The following is a 21,721-nucleotide window of genomic DNA, read 5'->3' as shown; positions in this document are numbered from 1 at the left end:
CTGCATATGAACAACAATTGTAATATGGAACATAAACTACTGTAGGTGGCCTTTTTCTCATTCAGCTTCAGTATTTCAGGGTAAAAGAATCTGCTTTCCAAGTCATATCAATTTCAACAATCATTGTCCCTATTAATTTTGTGTTAAGGAGATCCTTACGCTTGCTGTTGAGCTTGTCTGGACAGGCAGCATGGCATTTTAGCGAACACCATATCCTTGTAAAACAAGAATCACATAAATAAATGCATGACGCTCTTAGCTGCACAGGAGGTCTTTAGCATTATGTTGTTGCTCTCCCACAGAGATTTAACATACCATATGATCTTAGTGCTTTTATGTCACTTTGCAGCCACACAGAGCCGCACAGACAGGTGAACAACAGATAAATATTTTTCAAGGTGAGCGCTGAAAATACAGCACATTTTGAAGTCACTTCTAAAATAAGACCAGGAAAACTTGAGCATAGAAAGCAGATTGTAGTGCTCTTTTTGAAAATATAAGAGAAGAAGAACTGCACCCCTTGATAATAAACAGCAAGTTTATGCTAAAAAGAAAAAGAAGCTCCCTACCCCCTCCTCCCTTCCAGCCTAGTCTCTGCGCTTTCTGCTAACACACACACACACTACACACACGCACTCCTCCCTTAGCCTATATAAGCAGACAGCAGCTGAGCTGACCCCCTCCACCCTGCATACTCTCCTTTATTACATACAAAAGCTGTCTTTGCAGCTTTAAAATACATGTGGATATTTTTGTTGGTTCCTAAGTAAAACTAAAAGTAAAAGAGGATCTATTTTCCACGGGCACAGTGAGCAATGTGAGCAGAAAGCCCCGCATTGTAGAGAGAAAGGGCTGAGCAGAGCAGGGAGCTGCTGCTTCCCATCCCCCACATTCACATAGCAAAGTTCTGCTGCTTTTGCAAGCGGTGATGCTGCCTTCACGCGCTCCACCCGAGGCTCGTGAACGCACATGTCGCAGCATTCGGGTGCTTTCTGGTTTGTTGCTTTAATTTTGTGTGCATCTCAGAGCTACGTCTAAATACGTCTAATGAATTCTCCTGAATAGAAGCTTATACGAGCATGTTTTTGCATATTGTGCAGCTAAATAGCACTCTATTTTTCCATATGAACAAATATAAACTATATATTTTATATATTTCCATTTCCTCTCACTTGTCAAGAACTGGGTGAACATGCTGTTGACAGAAGATATTTAATATTTTTATATATTTTCATTAGCCTATATTTTCACAAGATCTTGTGTTGAACATTCCAGTTATGACCATGGCACTGTTTTTTTCTAAATTCTACAATGATCCATATGTTTATATTGGAATCTATATTCTTTATAATCTTCATTATTACATTATTGTTTGCTGCTGAAGTAGAAACTGATAATGTCTCTATAGACCTAGTGGTTTACCTTTTACCCCACTGTCTCTGATGTCTTTTATGTGTTCTGGTGTACGTATCACAGGGCTTTCACACACTGCAATGACTCTAAAATATCACACCGGCAACTATGGCAGGCTGTGGTAGGACATTTCAGACTTTACTTCGACATTAAGTCTTTTAATTTTACACAGTATGTGTCATTCGTTTCCTACTCAGGGCGTGATTTCAGAAATTCCGACCGCCCATGAAGGCAGCAGGAAGGCTGCTGCTGCTAGGAGAGCGCGAGGCAGGCAGGCAGAGAGCACGAAGAAAGGGGGTGGGGAGAGAGAGAGTGGTGGAGAGACATAGGATGTCTGTTTCTATTAATTGTATAGGGCGATTTTATGCTTTCTCCAACTCTCTTCTCGTTCTCGTGTGTGTTGGCGTGAGATTTGACTTTTAACAGATAACATGTGATGTGTTGAATTTCAGTGGCCTATACACTGTCACTTTTCCACCACCACTGTTTCTCTTTTTTGTATCTTCACTTCCTGCTCTGTGACTGGCTCAGTCCATCCCCCATCCTTCTTTTTCTATCCTCTCTCTCTCTCTCCCTCTGACACACACACACACACACACACACACACACGCTGCACAGACATTCACAGGTTGTGATTTCATGCTTTCCTCTACTTTCCTCCGCTGTACTCACTCCTCTCATTTGATTTTGTAGACACATGGAAGCAGTGTGGAAGCAGTCACTTCCACCCATTAGCACACTCTAACAGAAGAAGCTTATTTTGTTCCACTCGTTTAATAAGCTACTAAGATGAAGCGCACAAGTGAATGTAACAAAGAGGAACACACAGCTCATGCATGAAGCAATTTTTGTAATCAGAATGATTGAATAGTTATGGTTGACTTCAAGGCAGAGTAGTATGGAAAAAGGAAGGGACATTTTAATTGTTTAATACTATAAAACTGTAGACACAAAGTCTGTGGCCTTGTATGAAAGCATGTGGCTAAACATATTTGAACTTAAGTTAAACGTGTCACACTCCCTTTCGTCACTAAAGCACTGAAATTGTGTTTACTTCTTAGGACAGACATAGCTATTTAGCTATGGAACATTCTTAGTTTATACCATAGCAAACAGCATCAACAAGATGTAGTAGCATACAAGCAAAAATTATAGACACTAGCCCTGTATAAATGTATAGGTAATCCAAATAAAACAAAGTAACTAATAAAGAGCACATTTTGTAAAAATGTATAAAATATAGCCTATATATCTTAGAAATCTTCGAATCTAAATCTAACACACGTTGTCAGACAGTCAATTGCTGTGAATCTTCATTAGCATAAGATTTTCACCTATATGCAACACTTCATTAGTCACAGAATGACCAGTACTTTATGCTAACAAACAGGGATTTTCGAATACGTCGACATTTTTATGTATGAGCTCAGTTTAAAGCGCATTAAACCTACAATAATGGCTCTTCTTGGGTATAAACAATGTTATTAGACAGTCAACGCAGTCCGGATCCAGTTTTCACTGTGCATTCCACTCCGGGCTTTCATTTTCTCGCGACAGGTCGGTAAGATGGCTGTGTCTCGCGGAGCCTCGTGCTGGTTTGGTTGATTTCTAGCTCGCGCTCTCGTTCTGTAACAGAAGCCCCCCCATCCAACACACACACACTCACTTGTGTCGGTGAAATTTATTTCCCTGGCTCTGTATTTATATATTTTTTCTTTCACAAACTTTCCCCTCTTTGTTTTAACTTTAAACGGAGTCGCGGTGGATTACCGGATACCGGTCCGGGCGGAGGGCAAAGGGGGGAATGAACCGGGACAACGGGTACGTTGTTATAAATATAATTGTATTTATATTCAATGGTTATTCGGAGTTTGATTGTGAGTGAGTCGCCGTGCTGAGAGTGAGAGAGGTAGAGAAAGAGTGGGGGAGAGAGAGAGAGGGATATCATGGCCGCTCAGGTCGCCAGCGTCGCCACTCTCAACACTAGCCCGCCATCCGAACTCAAAAAGCCGGATCGGGACCCACAGGAGGAGTCGGTACCGGGAGAGAAACAGCATGAAAATAAGGAACCGGGACCTGACGGCGGATCTCCTGGCCAGAAGGAGCTGCAGGACGGGGCCGATGCTGGAAATGCTGGGGGAGGAGGGGATCCTGACATGAAGAACGGCAACGGGAATTTGCCCAGGGTAAATAATAATAGCAGTAATCAGAATGATACAGGCGGGCCCGAAGGGAATAACCATCCCGGGATGGGACACCACCACCCGGGCCCCTTTCCTCCACCTCCTTACGGTTACAACCAGCACTACAGCCGGGCCCCTTTTCATCAACATGGCGGACAACAAAGCCCTGGCATGGCAGCTGCATCGGGGCCGGGCATGATGGACCCTTACCCCCCTAATTCACACGAACACGGCTACCCCAACCATTATAACAACTACAGCCCGTTCCAGAACAGGACTTCTTATCAGGGCCAAGGATACGGGGCCATGAATTCCCCGCGTAACAACCAGCCTCCGGCGGCTGGGGGGCAGCCAGGCAAGCAACAGCCAGCAGGAGGAACCACAGCTATGGCTGCCTCGTACAATAATCAGAGGTATAACATGGGAAACCAACAACCTACGTCTACGCCAACTTTAAATCAGCTTTTGACATCCCCCAGCTCTGCCAGGAGCTACCCGAATTACCCCCAAGGAGACTATAACAATCAGGAAGGGGCCAATAAGGGACCAGGAGATATGGGCAGCAGTCAGTATGGTGGGGTCCATCCGGGTTGGCAACAAAGGACCCACCATCCGCCTCCCATGAGCCCGGGAAACACTGGACAGCCTCCAAACAGAAATCAGGTAAACTTCACTTACTGCACTGAGACAGTTTGACTGAGTTAAAGTCACCCAGTATCTCAGAAAAGGCACTGTAGAGTTGCTTATTGCATTGGACCAGCCATTGTCTATGTAGCAAGAGCTCTAAAATGGCTGCCTCTCTCTTTCTCCCAATACCACCCCCTGCAATAGTGTTTAGACAGAGAAAGAAGCCGCATATTCTGTTAGAAACAACTTTCTGAGTTGTGGGTATTAGTGTGTGTCCCTGCTGGGTACAGGGCAAGAGTTTGACTAAGTAGAGCAAGAGTTTGTCAGGAGAAAGTGTGTGTGTACGTGTGTGTGTGCGTGTGTGCAGAGGGAAATAAGGTGATATTTCTTCGCAGTGCTTCTTCGGGCTCATTGTAGATTTAAGTGCTGTAACCACTGTTATTTCGGCGAGAATCGGCAAAATAGCTTATTTTTGGTGTTGTGCTCCCACCAGGGCTATCAAAGTTGTGTCAATGCCTGTCAATGCAATAAACAAGATGCAAATGACACCGATAGCCGTTAAATAACATTTGCATAATCATTAAGAAAAGACTCCCGTGTCGGTTAAAAAGCCGCCGCACAGTGAAGTGGAGATGTGTTTCACAGTCCAGTGAATGGCAACAATTACATCCGCTAAGTGTTTACTCGGATCAAAGTGTGATTGTGACCGCGATTGATTCATCTTGACGGAGGGTTTCATTCATTGTGGCTCGGTTCGACTCCGTTCGCTTCTTTCTGCGTTTCTCCTCCATGTGCCGCCTTGTAAACACGGCCCCGCTGGTTGGAGTTGGCAAAGTGCAGATTGCCTTTGCTTTGGGATTTGAATTATGGAGGTAAAATCCTGCTGTCAGAGCCAGGAGACAGTTGGTCTTAGGTTGACATGCGAGCCGAGATCTGATTGGCTCCCCATCCCTCTGCTCTCGGCCATTTATAATTGCATGTAATGGAAGGCTGCAGAAAAACAGCCCCCTCTGCCCAGTGATGTGTTCCTCCACCGTGTCAAGACAACATCCCAGTGTCTTTTCTGTATTTTTTATTCATTTAGAACGTTATTGTATATATTTGTGTAGTCTTAAAATATCTTAATACATTTTGGTATATACTAATATATCTGAATATTCTCACATATCAACAGAAATATACACCAGAAACACAATATTAATTTCAGAATAATAACTTACTCATTGGTTGTATTTTTTGAGAGCATTTTGAGACACATTTTGTTCAGTTCCTCCCGCTGCAGTAATTTGCATCATGGCTATACTCATGGAGATCTACCATTGTTTTTATTTGTTTGATTAAACCTTAAGCTTACTTGTGCTGAGTCACATCTCTACTGTCATTTTTAGCTGTTGACCTCAGACTTGCACCTGAAGTTTTTTTTTTTTTTTTTTTGCTTTTGGGTACACTGTGTGCACTGCTTGTTCAAGTTGGCTGACTCTGGTACAGCAGATAGAGTAGGTGTGGCCATGTAGCCCCGTTGTACAACTGTGTTTTCCACTGTTTCCAGACCAGGAGTTGAGGAGACTTGCGTGCCAGAAGGCCTCCTGGCCACGTGAGAGAGTTGGACTGGCTGCAGTTGTGTTTACAAGCAACCAAGGTGTCAGCCGAGTGTCACAGCGTTTTATTTCATCAGGTTTACAATCGCCTAATTTACTTCCACATGCAGAGAGTGTAACCATGTCAACATTGCTTAACTGCATCTCTCTCTCCAGTGATAACAGCCACGTGTAGTGTTTTTACTCTGCAGTTAAGTGTCACATGTGTCATGCTGGATGTGGAGTGTGTAGCGCTACCTTTTACAGTAAAGGACTATTTAAAAAAAAATCATTTTAATAAACGTGAAGGATGTCTCAATGGTATATTTAGAGCATTGTCACAAATTGGGCATGTTTTTGTCTGACACTTTGGCCTAAAGAGGAGATTTTATTGACCTCCCCTAATGATAATATTTCGTATGCATTCTCTTGAAATAATTTGGGCATTACCTGTTTTCGCTTTTATCAGGTAATTTTGTGTGAGGCATCTACTAATCAAATACGATAGAACTATCAGCACAAAGGTCTTGCTGTATGTGTGTTGGTATATTGGTTTATTTCTACAAGAAAGTAGACGCACTGTGTTTTTACTGCCTTATTTCCAGCAAAGAGTGGTCATTAAGGACAGACTGTGCATCTACAGAAGTGATACCACCACTTGTTGCTTGAAACTTTAAGGTGCAGTCTTTTCACACATTTTGAGTGACACTTTTCTGCATCACAACAAGCTAAATTGTGGACACTTGCAGCTGCACATTTCACATTCATAGCTCTATTTAAATGTCAGCAAAAATGTCCAGATATCCTGCGACTTGACGTCAGCGGCTGTAGACAGCGCGGTCATATTCACTGACCGGGATGATCTGTGATTCTTTACAAAAAATGTGCCAAAAGGAATAAGAAATGTCATGCTGATGAATCTGTCTTTTTCCCGTAGTGCTGCTCACTGTTGTTTGGATTTCCCTTTTTTGTTTCAATTTGTCACTTCCTGTGTGTAGAGAAGTGTCCATACCCAATGCCAGCTTTAAATTTTGGCAAACGGGGTGAATTGACAGCATCTTAGTTAGTGTGGATGGGGTGCTTTTCTCAGTTGAAGCTCCTTTTTGGCCACCAAGACAGGCACATTTTCACAGTCAAGTTTTTATTTAAGCTTTAAACATGTATTTTCATGCTCTGGAGTGGGCTTCTTCTTATTTATTTTTTTACAGTTAGGTCAATATTAACCATTGCACTTCTTTGAGGACATGTCTTCAGCCACGTTTTTAAGGAGACTACTGCGATGACCACATGGGTTATGATCTTATTTATTGACATTGCATATTTAGTGAATAGCATATTATATAATGACAAATTGATCATATATTTCATTTCGATAATCATTTTTATTTTCAGTTAGTAGTTTAGAAAAGGCTGAAGCATTTTCTATTGTTCTTAAGAATCAGTGCTTCTAAATTGCACATGTAATGTTTAGTCTCTTTAATTTGTTAACTGTGAGTTCTGGATGTGGACCAGCCTAGGTAACGCTCATCGCATTTAATAAGTGCTGTGTAGTTTCAATTCTGGTTGTGCTGTGGACAAAACAAAGACTGAAATTTTTCTTTGTATTCTTGGTGTCAAATTAGAGTTATGAGCTTGGAATAAGTGCCTTATCTTTGCTGTAACGTCTGCATGTCTCAAAGAACAGCGTGCAAAAAATTCTGCTGCCACTTTTCTTGAATCTATGGGCATAGTGCTAGTTGTAGGTGGCAGATTGTTCGTGACATCCCTGTATTACAATTAAAGCACACATACACAAGGAAATGTGAAAGCAGTGTTGTGATTAGAATAGTTTGTAGTACGCTTTGTTTGTGTTCATATCCTTAAAACTATATCCTCTCAATTTCTTAAACAAAAGACTGATGTCTGTCCCAACCCTCTTAACACTTTTTGATTACTAGATTGCCATCCATGCAGGTTTTTCATATGGGCTGATGTGCTTTCTTTGCTAAAGAAGCCCAGAGTCATTCTTATTGTGCAAGTGACAGAAGAGTTCCTAGGAAGGTAATTGAACATTTTGGTTAAGCATACTTAAAGGTAGCAGAAACTGTATTTTTGCAGAAGGCCAACGGGTCGTGTCACGCACTCATTAGTGTCACCGAAATGGGAAGAATTAGAATCACTTTAAACTTTTGCAGGAGTTTTGTTTCTTTCTCTTTTTTTTTTTTTTGCCTCTGTGTCAGTGGTGCAGGTGTAGAGAACACAAACCATAATGGATATAATCCCAGACATGGTGCCAGGAGGACAGGACCTCTCACATGGGCAAATGGACACATATATGAAGCGAATAGTTTCCGTTTTTGGAACACAAACTGTTGTCAAATCATGGCATGGAGAGGTCACATGAGGCCACCATTACGAGCACATTATGTTCAGTCAGAGAATTTAGGCTATGTGTTTGATGTTTGACTGCAGAGACTGCTGTTTTTCGCAGACTGTCCTCTGCAGAAGAGCTGACCAAGTGCTGTTGGCTGTGTTTTTTTTTTAAAATTTTTTTATGGGGCCACTCACCTGCCGAAGATGAATTCATGTGTTAACTGAGTGGTGGGTGAGGGCTAATGTTATGGGTTTTCATTATGCCTTGCGCACAAACAAATAGTCTGAAGTGGATTGTAGTGTGGTTGTTTTGGATGGTATAACGGCAGGTGTTTCCCTCTGCCTAACACATGGGAGTGAGCCATCGGGGATGCCCCCTCAGCTCTGCAAGACTGACTTCCCAAATTGAGTTTGAATTAAACCATAATCGAAGACACTTTGTAAATATTTCTTCTGAGAAAGTCCCACAGTTGAAAACATAATGAAAAACACCAAACCAAGGGTGTTAAATTAATTGACTGCTGCTAATAGACGCACAGCTCTGCTGCTGATGTACAAGGGAAGCCCCGCTGCAAATAGAAAGTAGTGTACAAATAAACCGTTTCATGGCAGCTTTACTGTGAAAGTGAAGATGGAATATATTTAATATTTAACAGAGCAAACGTCTTGCCTGGCTCTGCATTTTTTTGTCCGACCAACAGTCCAAAACCCAAAGACATCTAGTTTACCACCACATAAAGAACAGCAGGAAATGATCACATTTGAGAAGCTGGAACTACGGAGTTTTGGGCATTTTTCTGCTTGACAAATAACTTTTAAATTATTGATCGATTATCAAAAAAGTTGATGAGTAGCTGATTAAATTTTCTGTAGATCGACTAATCAATTAGTTGACTAATCATTTCAGCTCTGTTGCCAACTATTTTGTCAATCGATTTATCATTTAAGTAATTGTTGGCCAATATGCCAAAAATTTGCTTGTTCGATAGTAGACGATTGACAGAAAATTAACCGGCAGCTGTTTTGATAATCGATGAATCGTCATTTTTCAAGCAAAAATGTCAAATATCTGCTGTGTTTAGCTTCTTAAATATGCAGATTTGATGCTTTTCCTTCTCATATGTGACACTAAACTCAATATCTTTAGGTTCTGAACTGTTGGTCGAACAACACAAGACATTTTAAGGTGTCACCTTTGAGTCTAGGAACTTGTAATGGACGTTCTTTGCTATTTGCTGACATTCTATGGACCAAACGATGGAGAAATGAATCAGTATATTAATAAATTATTAACGTAATCGTTATTTGCAGCCCTATTTTAAGTTGACATTATTAGTATCAGTTTAGAGCTGCAACGATTTGATTAGTCGATCGCCAGAAAATGAATCGGCAACTATTTTGATAATTGAACAATCTTTCAAAAAAAAACAAACTTACTGCTCTCAAATGTGAGGATTTGTTGCTTTCTTCAGTTTTATAGGATTGTAAATTGTATTGTGAGTTGTAGACTCTTTCTCAGTCAAACCAAGCAATCAACCTGTACACAATCCCTAGAAAGTGATATACTGTTCTTTGACAGCCGGCCCTACGCTTTGAGTCGTTTCCATTCAGTAAACACAACACATGTTAAGAAAGCATACAGAGCAACTTCCAGTTACTGTTTAGACGCTGTTGTGTGGGGGTTGGTACCGTGGAGAAGAGGATGCCCGAGCATTCAAAAAGGAAGTTCACTCTCTGCTTTTTAGTCTGCACTGCTGAGTAATGATTCTCCACAGGCCACATGGACAGCATGCTGCCTCCCGGCAACTGTGTGTGTGTGTGTGTGTGTGTATAAGGGAGAAACGGTGTCAGTGATACCCAGGGGAGGGGGGGGGTGGGTGTTTTGTGAATGATCTTCGTCTGCCCCTGACAGCTGTGTGTATTTGTGTATAAAGTGCGGCAGTTACTTGGTGGTCGTTGTGAGTGTGTGTGTGTCTGTGTGTGTGTCTGTGTGTGTGTTGGCCGCTGCCTCAGGAGCCTCTCTGACCGGCTCTTACTCCACGTGTCACCAGCCATCCGTAGTTCTTTAGTAACATCAGCCTTTTTCGTCCCGCTGACAGCCACAGACAGTGTTGCATTTTCCAACTCGGTCTTTTTCTAGAGTTGACTGTTTTTTCCTCTGTAGCATCATCCAAGACGCCTTAATTCTACCTATGAATTTCTGATACAGGGCACATCAGAAAAAAAACAACAGAACAACAGGGTATGAAGCTGGCCACCATGCAAAATGCATATAGATCTGACTGAACGCTTGCAGGTTTATTGACTTCCACCAGCTATAGCCTAGAAAGTTATCTAGCCAATATTTGGTGATACTGTTGAAGTCTTTGGTTTAATGACTCCAAAAGTAAATTTACATCCCTGATAGTGAAAATTATTAATCTGAATAATTGGATGCCCAGTGTTGCACATTGAAAATACACTGCGAAAAACAAGCTCCTCCACGGACAAATGTCAGACTTGCATCAGGGCACACTGGAATGTAAAGGTAATTCATTTCTTTTGACATTTACCTTCTAAAATGCTCCATATTAGCATAGTAATATCCTTCTCCGAGCCTGTGTGAGACTACAGACTTCATTTACGTGACGTATGGTGTGTGTGTGTTTTTATGGAATAAAGCGGTTAACCTTTAAATTGGTGCAGTTGTTGATGCTAGAAGGTAGAGAAAGATGCTTCTTCCCAGCTACCATGCAGCACTTGCATTTTGCTCTCTGCAGAAAAAAGCCAATGGCTCGTATATGAAGCGGCAAAAGAGAACATAAGCACACGGCTTTCTCTCTTTATGTGTTTTGTGGAAGTCAATCATGACGTCTGTTTTTGTGGATTGTGCCCTCTAGTCATAGCCTTGCTTTCTGTTTTGCCTAATGTGGTATGCACCGTTTCAGCCTTTTTGAGGCTAATAAAACCAAAGCTGTGGAGTGCACTTGGAGCTGGGGAAAAGCCTATGCAGACTGAAGTAATCTTGATCAAAACAATGGTGGATCAATACCCAGATCTTGAATCTAGATCTTTAGACCACAAGAATAGGAAAGCAGTAACGAGTTCTGAAATGCTTAGCCTAGTCAATTAGTCGGATAGCTGATTGATAGAAATTAAATCGTTGATAATTGTTAACATTGTTTTGTGTAGCAATTCTGAAATGTGAGGATTTGCTGCTTTCACTGTTTTTGTATCACTGCAAACTGAATTAGAGCTGAAACGATAATTCGATTAATTGATTAGTTGATTGACAGCAAAGTAATTGGCAACTATTTTGATTATTTCTCAATTGTTTAAATCATCTTTTCAACAAAAATGTCCAAATTCATTGGTTCTAGCTTCTCAAATACGAATATTTTCTGGATTTCTTAAGTCGTCAATGATATTAAACTAAATATCATTGTGTTTTGGACTGTTGGTTGGACAAAACAAGTTGATTCTGGCTTCTTTTTTTCTTTTTTTACAGATTAATCGATAATGAAAATTATCAGATGCAGCCCTAAATTTGTTTGATCAACAGAAATGTAATCGGTAACCATTTTGATAATTAATCGTGTGATTTTTTTTTTTTTTCTTTTCTTCAATTTATTTATTTATTTATTTTTTAATTTAAAAAAACCCAACTAATTTTTAATGCAAAAATTCCAAAAACATTCATATTTGCTGGTTTTCTGTGATAGTAAATTGAATCTCTTCGGTATTTGGACTGTTGTTTCTGACAAACAAGACATTTGAACTTCAACGTCAGTTTGGGCTCTGGGAACATGTAATGGATATTTTTGAGGTTACTGGCCGAATGATTAATCGAGCAATAGAAAAATAAATAATCAGCATGTTAATCAATAATGGAAATAATAGTTAGTTGCAGCCCTAAACTGAATCCTTCTTGGGTTTTGGATTGTTGGTCAGATGAAATTTGAACATCACCTTGGCCTGTGGCAACTTGTGAGGGGAAATTTTTACTATTTTCAGATGCTTTATAGACTAAAATATAATCAGGTTTTGAGCATAATTCACGAACATAATGATTAGTAGCAGCCCTAGCAATTACTTCACACCGTGCTGTACTACACAAAACTATAAGAAGAGACAGAGTTCTGACAAACTTTTATAGCTGAAGTCTGACTTACTGTAAAATGTACAGTCCGAAATGAAGTGCCAGTGCTATGTGCCAGTTCTTATTTTTAACTGGCCTAAATAATTAATGTACATTTTTCATAGAATTAGGCCAATGTTTATACAAGTTTAAAAGCCGCCTCTTTCTGTACAGCAGCGTACCAGGCGTCCAGTTAGCAGCCAGTTTGATACGGAGCCATTGTTTTGTTTTGATTGGATGGGCTCATGGTTAAAAAACAGAGCAGCCAGTGGTCAGCAGGGATGAAGCTACACTGACAAAAGCAGCAGCAAAAAGGGCTATTTAGTGTCTTTGTTTCTGGCTGGTGTTGCAGGTGACCGTGATTTATGCACCAAAGACACATGTACACAGTATGTGGTGCTTGGCTGATGTTTGCACTCTTGTTGTGAGACTTGAAAGTGTGGCGGTATGGCTGTAGAAAAATCTGTAACTGTTGTTGGCATGTAGTTGCTCTCTCTGTCAACGAGAGAGTGCAAATTAACAATCCCAACAGACTCTCCAGTCCACTTAAGTCTGGCCTGAAACATGTTGGAAACAGTCCCTCACTGCAGCCTAAAAGCTATTTCCCTCCATGCTGTAGGAAATTAAACGTGGACAGCTCTGCTGCAACGCACAAACTCAATATTCCATTTAAATGACTAGTCTGTGATTCAGATTATGACCAAGCGTGTTTTCGTCTGGCCGTGTGTGTGTGTGTGTGTGTGTGTGTGTGTGTGTGTACAGAGCAGTGTGTCTGATGTCAGTGTCAGAGTTGTGACTCTAACCATGAGGCAGGCAGTGACCCAGCCAGGTCCTTAAGTAGCTTCGCTTCATTCAGTAGCCAGGGTATTTTTGGCATAGTAGTGAGTGACACACTTATCGTAATGGGTCGTCCAGGGTGCCAGTGGTCAGCCTGAATAAGCATCCTTCTCGGCGGCGCGAGCCGAGCCGAGCCTCTGCAACGCGATGTAACCGATCACTGTCTTGCCTCCAATGCTGACTGAGGAGTCGCTGCCCGCTAACACGTCAAGTGGCTTATCTCTGAGCGGGAGTGGAGAGCAAAGACCACTTTTTCTTCCCGAGCGGTCCTGATGAAGTACTCATGTAACCTGAGCGGCACTGCCATTCTTGCGCTGTACTCACATTGTGGCCTTAAATAAGCCACACTGCTGTGTGTTATGGGATGTCAGTTGACCGTAACTATAAACACTATAAACTATAACTTTTTTTTTTTTTTTTTTTACTGCATTTGAACAATGATTTGTTATATGACAGACAATGAAGTGGACGTCAAACAGAGAAACCGGCCACTCAGGTATAATATTGAAAATTTACAAAAGATACCCTGAGTTTTGGTTCCAATACCAAAACAATACTTTTTTTATACCGTATTTTAGAAATCTAACGTTTTTTTACAGAACCCTTTTTTTAATTATTTAATAAAAAAGCCAAAGTACTCAAACGTTAAGTGTTGCTTTCTAAACACAAACAGCTGAACAAGAACTTTGCCTTGCCTAAAATAGTCTAAAATTGGTGAACTTTTGATATTAATCTGGAACTATTTTGCTTGATTTTGAACATTCATTACCTTCTTTACCAACAGTGCATAAGATAAAAACGCTCCAGCGTCTGTTGAGTCTGCAGGTGCGGTATACATCACTTGGAGTTCTTCCACTGTTAAATCTGTTTTGCCTTCTATCGTTTTTCACCACAATGTGCACTAGGGATGGGACGACATACGGTTTTATCGCGGCTTGGGATAAAAAACACTCAAGATAAGTTGATCGTGGTGAATTTCCGTTACCGGGAAAATCGTGAATAACCTCATGAGCGACTAGAAAAACGTTCAGTCCTGTATTGATTTGCTGAGTTATTTTGAATTTCCAAGGTTTGGCACGTCTCACTCTCTAGGCCAAAAGGCTAGCAGTACTGTTTAATGACAGAAAAGTGCCACAGTGTTTTTCAGGTTTTTTAAAAATTAAAACGGGTCCAAAGTAGTACAGTTTGACTCTAGGCCACAATGCCAGTTGGACTGTGTTTTTGTTAAAGGATAATTATTGTATTTCTTAAGTCTGGAGTAAATAAACTGATGCAATTAATGAAATTGTTGTCTGTACCATTTGACATCATGGTAGAGAAGTGAAAAATAGAGCCTGATTTAAAAAAAAACAAACAAACAGGGATTATCTTGTAAGATAGAACAGACTTACACAATGTTGCTGTTTGTTTATTTATTTATCCTTTATTTATACAGGGGGACCTTATGATTTATTATCACCTGATTTAAAGTGTTTGATTTTCACTAACAGATGTGTGTCCTATCGTTGATGTAGATAGATTTTAATAATAATATAGATTTTAAGCATATTTTGACGATTATCGGGATAATATCATGAATCGCAATTATTTTGGCCCGGATAATCATGACGTGAAATTTTCATATCGTCCCATGCCTAATGTGCACCATACCCACTGGCCCTGGTCTCAGCCCTTCTGAGCTTCCAGTCCAAACACCCCTCGCCTCGTCTCATTCCTGGGAATCAGCCACTGTCACCTGGAAATATAAGTTTGGCCTGACAGGTTGACAGCCGGCAGTCCGATGTTCACTCTCTTGTACCTCCAACCTCAACATCACACTGACAGGCCAGGCAGCAGCTTTTTTTTTTTATCAGGCAATAACTGGACGGTCTCAGCAAGCTGCTCTGATCTACCTAACAGGAGATTTTTTTCACAGCGCACACTGGGCCTGTCAGTACAGTGATGGGAACCAGTTAACACCCAGCAGCTATGTTGTTATTCATCAGTAAACACTGAGTAGTAAAACATTCCTCTGCTATCAAACTAAATTTGAACAGACCTAGGAATATCTCGTAATCTATGTGACAGCTACCTTTTTCTCTGGGAATAAGGTGTTCAGAAGTGCAACGGACCATTTCGGCAGCAGTGTTTTCCACCCTTAAATCACGCCGGTGCAGAGTCGTGTTTTTGTTGTTGTTGATTCTCCTCGTATCAACCTCAAATAGCCCTGGCAAAACTTTTCCCTCTTCTGTCAGAGATGTGAAAGCAGATTTAGTCTTCCAAGTGTGCAAGTTCCCTTCTTCCTCTCCTCCCCGAACATCTTTTGAATTCCTTGGAACAGCTGGCTGAACATCTGGGTGAGTAGGGTGCTGTTGCCTCTGCTCGGTGTGGATGATAGCACCAGCAGGCGCAAGCTGCCGCCCCCACTACCCAACCCAGGTCCTCGTCGCTTTTATCCAGAGTCATGCAGCGGTCAGCTCGAAGTTGGTACTTCTCAGATTGATGCAGTGGGAAGGCAGACTAATTGCTTAATTGAGAACATGGCCGTTTTGGTTTGTTTTTATGCCTCTGCGCCGGCAATAGCCGTGGCTGAAGGCATTATGTTTTCGGGTTGTCTGTCTTAAAGTATCGTCTACTGAATATTTTTGGAGTTTTATGCTGTTGGATGGACAAAACATGCCATTTTCATGTCACTTTTGGCTCTAAGAATAATCTGTACATAAATATATTATGGAAATAATCCTTAGTTGTTGCTCTAAAGATTTCAAGTCTCACCAGACATTGGGGTTTAATACCCAGCCCTATTTTTTGTTATCTATGAAGAGTATCTACATTCAGTTTAAAGTTAGTCTGCTTTTAAAGGCACTGTGTGCGACATTCTCTGCCAAATGTCGAACTAGAGCACCAGCATCTCAGACCAAAACAAGAGAGACTCCACTGAGAAAACCAAAGCAAAGACTACAATGACAACAGGTGGACGCAGTGTGACGTCATTCTCTGCTCAGGACGCCATTACTCCACTATATCTTTACATAGAAAATAGTTGTTTGCTGCTATATTAATGTTCAGAATCTCATATAGAGAACCTTTTTAAGTGTTGTCAGCATGACTCCTCACAGCTGGGAAAATGTCAGTGGAGAAAGTGGATGAGGATCACTGTGCTTGTCCTGGAAGTACATAACCCTTCACTTCTGCAGTGGATGTGCTCAGTGCTTAAACAGTGAAAGACTGGTCATACTGGGCAGATCCCACTGTGAATGTGGATGACAGTATTAACGTGAAGTAAGCTATTAAAAGCAAAGTGCACGGATTCACTGAACTCTGTGCATCTCACCCCTAAAGTTGACACAGGTAGGATATCTTGTCACTCTTGGACGTGATGTGTGTGTGTGTGTGTGTGTGTGACTCCGCCACCATATGAGGGCGGCCTTAGCCGGCGTGTGTTGCGTGTCGAAGGGCTTTAACGCAGAACAATGGTGTGTGTGCCGAGCCGAGGCCATGTGGCCGTGTGGCGGATTAAATTAGCAGCAGTTGTTTATCGTCTGTCCCCCTCGGTCCATCTGCTCCGCTCGGCCCTGTAGACTCCAGCTCTGCTCTCAGGCACTGCTCCAGACCCCCCCACCACCCCCATCCCACCCTCCCCAGCCCCTTACAAATCCCTATCCCCATGTCACACACACACACACACACACACACACAGTTTTGAATAGTTGCAATATCCACCAGCAGCCCAGTCATGACACAATATACTCAGTGCAACCTCTTCTGCCAAGAGTGCTTTGGCTTTCCTCTATGCAGATTAGCCATGTGCTAATTGTGGTTATTTATTTATTTTTTTATGGAAGAGAGGGAAAAAAAGGGAGGGGAAGAGTTTCCTCCAGAAATTGATTAGATGACTGAGCAGAAAAAAAGAGACAGTGCAGTGTTGTGAGTTGAGTTGCCATCCGGTGTGCACGTTTGAGACTTTGTTGCTGTATGTGGCAAGTTTGTTAGAAATCTGTGTGGAGTAGAGAACGACATGTCAGGAATATTTTTGGCCTTTTTAGTAAAAACCTGATTTTAGCAAAAGGCCAGTTAGCCCTGAATTGATTCTCATTAGAGGGTTTTAATAAATGAGTATGTTTATAGGACTGTTCTTGGTTTAAATTGAGAGTTTTAGTAATTTATTTCTAAAATATGTTTCATAAAAAGAAATTCTTCAGGAAACACTGAATACTATTTTTCGTTCATAATTTGCTTAATTTTTCCTTCCAAAATAAAAAGGCAAATAGTGGCACAAAACACAGTACAGTGTTGGTTATCAACATTTTGTAACCTGAATGATCTGTGTATGTTATATCTATCCAAATATACCATTGACCTTTTGGAATGAAAATCAGCCTTTTAGCTGAGACAGTTTCAGAAACAAATGAGTGGGTTGCTGCAAAGCTTTTTCACCTACCCTTTGATCTGTGTGTGTCAGGGAATCTCCCTACGTCTTTTTTCTTTCTTTTTTTTTTGTTGCTCAAATGAATTTTATAATAATATACAAAAGAATATATTTATATTCCGATTTAGGGCTGAATGATATTGACGGCAAATAACTAATAATAATAATAATTTGACAACTACCTTTTTGAGATATTTTCAACCCTTTACTTGTAATTCAAGTAAACTTCACTTGTAAGATCAAATTCCAAAGCCAAATTTGACCAGCATGTGGCAGTTGGGAGGTCATCGTGTTAGACCTTGATTGTAGTCATTTGTGTTTCAAAGCACATGGATTCAGACTCACACTCTTCCCAGTAATGTTGCTCGCCTTATCTTCTTTCCACTGTGTCTATCTGGCCCTCACCACCTCCAACCCCTGACATTTTCCTCTGATACATCAGAAACCAATCACTTTCTGTGTTAGCCCCTTGAACAATGAACAACCATACTGATTTCAAGCCAACAAATAACAAGTTTGACCATTTTACTGACGGTTTTACAAATGTGGGTAAACTTACTGAATCTTTATATTTAATGTTAAACATTTACTTGCATGTTATTCCACCTTGAATGCACCTCATTCCTTCTATTGGCAATTTATTTTCAGCTTTGTACCAGCAATATTTAAAGTAATAGTACTTTTAATTATAGTTGTTTTTTTTTTTTTTGGTTATGATTAAAATTAATTCAGATGCTTAAGGTCTTTTACTCAACAGCAGCAGTGCTCCAGCCCTGGTGTCGACCAAAGCTCTCTGGGATCTTGGAGGGTGTATAATGGTGTGTCAGATGTGAACAACTTAAGCAATGCGAGGAAAATGCTGGTAAACAGATCAATGAAGGCCCAAGCAGTAGACTGGCCACAGCTATCTCCCAGTGTGCAGCGCACAGATGTGTTAACATGATCGAATGAGGTCGAGGAGTTAAAAAAACAAGACCTCTTGAGCAGGTTTAACATCCTGGATTCCCCAGATTTGTACTGGGCTTCAGACCACATACTTCTAAATCCATTCTGACATGTTACGAATATCATTACATAATAATGAGCATGGTTTAGGCAGGAGTCACACCCATTTGTTGTGCACATATTGGCATTTTATTGAATACAGGATTTATTCCACAGTTATGTTGTGGGAATTGTAGTAGTTTCAGTGATGAAGCTTGCAAAGAAGCAGGCCTGCGTGCCCATGCCTTAAAGGGTAATTCCTCTTTATTACAACGATTTACCAATGACTTAGGTGAGTACCATTTCTTTATACTGATAGGGCTGGTATGATGGCCAGTACTTTGAAAATAGGGCTGCAACTAACGATTATTTTCATTATTGATTTTAATCTGCTAATTTTTCTAAAACCCACGGTGACGTTTCCAAATTGCTGTATTTATCCAAAACCCGAAGATATTCCATTTACAATATAAAAGAGTTTCACCTCGGGGATCAATAAAGTATTTCTGATTTCTGAAAAGAAAAGCCGCAAATCCTCACAATTGAGAAGGGGAATGTTTGGCATGTTTGTTTGAAAAATTACTTAACAGTTGCTTGATTTATCAAGATAGTTGCCGATTTAACTTTCTGTCTATTGGTTAATCAGCTGCAGAGCTTGCAGCTCTATATGAAAATAGTTTTCATGAACTGGAATTATCCATTACAGATCTGTTAACCCACCTAAAATAATTTTATTATTTTGAATTGTAGTCTAAATTAAGTTTTTTTTTCCCCAGGGATTTTTCATTTAGTTTTCCTGCAGTAAACATTGAATTATTACAATTTATTTCAATGTTTTGGCATGAAAATTTCCAAATTCTGTTAATATTGGTACAAAATATCAGACAATCTGTGAATATTTAGTAAATACTTGTAGAAAAGATTGTTGGCTGCTTTATTTAAAATATTAAAATAAGTTACATAGTGGTCTAACACTTGTGAGCACAGTGGTCAAATGACCACTATTTCCATCTTTTAGAGTGGTTTTTAAATGAGACCTGAGAGAGAAACGCGTGGTTTGTTTTGGGAACATCCACAGGGATTCTTCTCGTGGCTCAGGTAGCTGGGAACCCTGATTGTACTCGAGCTGTACTTTCCAGCTCTCTCCCTGCTGAGTCAGGGGCCTGAGCTGTAAGGCTTCTTAATGGAAAAGCGGGTGCACAAGCTGGAGTAGAAATATTCTCACTGCTGACAAAATATCGACCGAAATTGGTGAGGAAAAAGGTTGATTGTTTTATGGCCCCGGTCATCGCTGGGAGATTTTGTCTAAATGAGAAATAGATTTTACCTTTAGTGTTGCTGCTCTGTAGTTTGTTAGCATACTAGTCATTTTTCATGTGGATTGGAGGACGTTAGCGGGTGATTCAGGCCTCAGTGGCACACTTTACGGATGACACAGGAGGCTCTGTCTAACTGCTTAAGCAGCTCATTAGGAAAGAGCTATAGCATATTTCTCTCCAGTGAGAGAAGTCGCTCCAGCTTTGTTGGTGGGAAGATTTTTTTGTTGTTTGCCATAATTGGACAAATACAACTGTCTGAAATGGATTTAAAACCAGCAACAAGGTGGTGTCAGCTTCACCAGTCATCTTTAGGCTGAGTAGTGTGTTGAGTGGACTCCCGTCATGGCATGGTGTCAGGTGGGGGGAGGGAGGTTTGGTGTCCTTCCTTGCAGACTGGGGTTAAAAGTGCATTAGAGGTCATAGTAGAGTGCCTACCAGGGCCTGTTACCTCTTCCCCCCACGGTGCGGTTGGTAATGACCCTGGGGAGCATAGTAACACCCCCCCCCCCTTTCCCTCCATACACACAACATAACACACACATATTCTCCTGAACCTGTACAGCTCAGGAGAGTGTGGCCTGGGGGAGGCTAGAAGGAAAACCTGGAGCGGAATATGTTATCTTGGATAATGTTGGTTGAACACCCTGACAGCCTGTTGGCCCCCACCCACCCACCACCACCTCCAACACCTACAGTCACCCCCAACACACACACACATATTTTCACACACACACACGCGCAAGTCTCCTGCTGAGCCACCCCCCCCACCCAACCTCCTCTCTCTCTCATTGCAGCACTGTCATTCATAGAGTGCCAAAGCCTGCTGCTTTATTAAAGCCCAGGAAGAGCAAGGCCTGGCCCAGGTTCAAACAGCAGTGCAGCTGGGACCTGTTACATTTTCGGCAGACTGCCCTCTCCGTCTCGCTGGCTATAAATAGCCCCGGTGGTTGTCTCCCTTAACCAAGGAAAAGAGGTTTTTGGGGGAGGAAAAAAAAACACACACACACGATTAATAACCGTGGGAAGCAATGAAAGCTTTGTGTCTGCTGCCCGAGGTCAGCAGGCCAGGAGGTGTTGCTACTTCAAAGCCCCCATTGCGGCTCGTACTTTCGCCACTGCGGTGGGTTTGATGGGAACACACAGGGGCTGCCAGCTTTGTGATGAGTTGATGGCATCTGATTGTGCCAACCATGCAGATACCCACACAGCCCTGGTGTGAATGTAGTTTTCTTTCAATGGAATTCCATTTTTTAATTCTATTTATTTTTTGTTACACTGGAGGAGTGCTTTGTTTGGGAGGATTCCACCAAGCTCATCTCTTATGTACACACACAGCATCAGACACTTTATGACCTTGGCTCCAGCTGTTGACAGGCGAGGCTACCTCATTACGAACCCCCCTTCTCTTCCTCCTCTGCTCTCCGTTTCCCTCCCCGGCTCTCCAGCCAGAAAGGCCGTCTGGCCCCAGTAACATTGCCTGCCCGGGCCATGTGGATCTCCCCGAGTCCAAGCCGGCCAAGGTCAGCCCCCACCACCACCCCAGCCTCCATCCTGACGTGGCTGCAGCTGATGGGTGGGCCCAGCTCCAGCCACCGCAGACACTTCCACTTCCTTAAGCTTATTTTCATAGAAACCCTCCCCAACGTCTACGCCGTAACAGTATCCACCCACTGGCACAATGATCTCCTGGGCAGGGAAACGCTCCTGGCGGATATAGTGGGCTCATTCATTCATTCATGGCCAATTTTTTCCCTTTCTAGTAGGAAAGTAAATCCACTAGTGTCTTTTTCCCTCCCCCTTCTGCTTTTTGTTCTATATTTGCTTGATTATACTCTGACTGGTTTATGAGATGATGCTTGCACGACACATTTCATTGGTTGAGTTATCATTTGTGTTCATTTCTG

At 41.5% G+C, this 21,721-nt stretch overlaps 1 protein-coding gene across 4 annotated transcripts in view; it reads left to right on the top strand.

Moving 5' to 3' along the window:
* Positions 1–2,955: 2,955 nt before the first annotated feature.
* The window catches only part of arid1ab (AT rich interactive domain 1Ab (SWI-like)), a 51,033-nt gene continuing 32,267 nt past the window's right edge, over positions 2,956–21,721 (top strand). For all 4 annotated transcript variants that reach the window (XM_044170906.1, XM_044170905.1, XM_044170904.1 and 1 more), the window contains exon 1: positions 2,956–4,259. In XM_044170906.1, coding sequence (XP_044026841.1) covers positions 3,360–4,259 — 900 coding nt within the window. In that variant the 5' untranslated portion in view covers positions 2,956–3,359. The remainder of the gene's footprint in view (positions 4,260–21,721) is intronic.

Source organism: Siniperca chuatsi, linkage group LG17 (genome assembly GCF_020085105.1).
Source record: "Siniperca chuatsi isolate FFG_IHB_CAS linkage group LG17, ASM2008510v1, whole genome shotgun sequence".
In the NCBI taxonomy this organism is placed as follows: domain Eukaryota; kingdom Metazoa; phylum Chordata; class Actinopteri; order Centrarchiformes; family Sinipercidae; genus Siniperca; species Siniperca chuatsi.
This window is presented reverse-complemented; position numbering and strand designations above follow the sequence as displayed.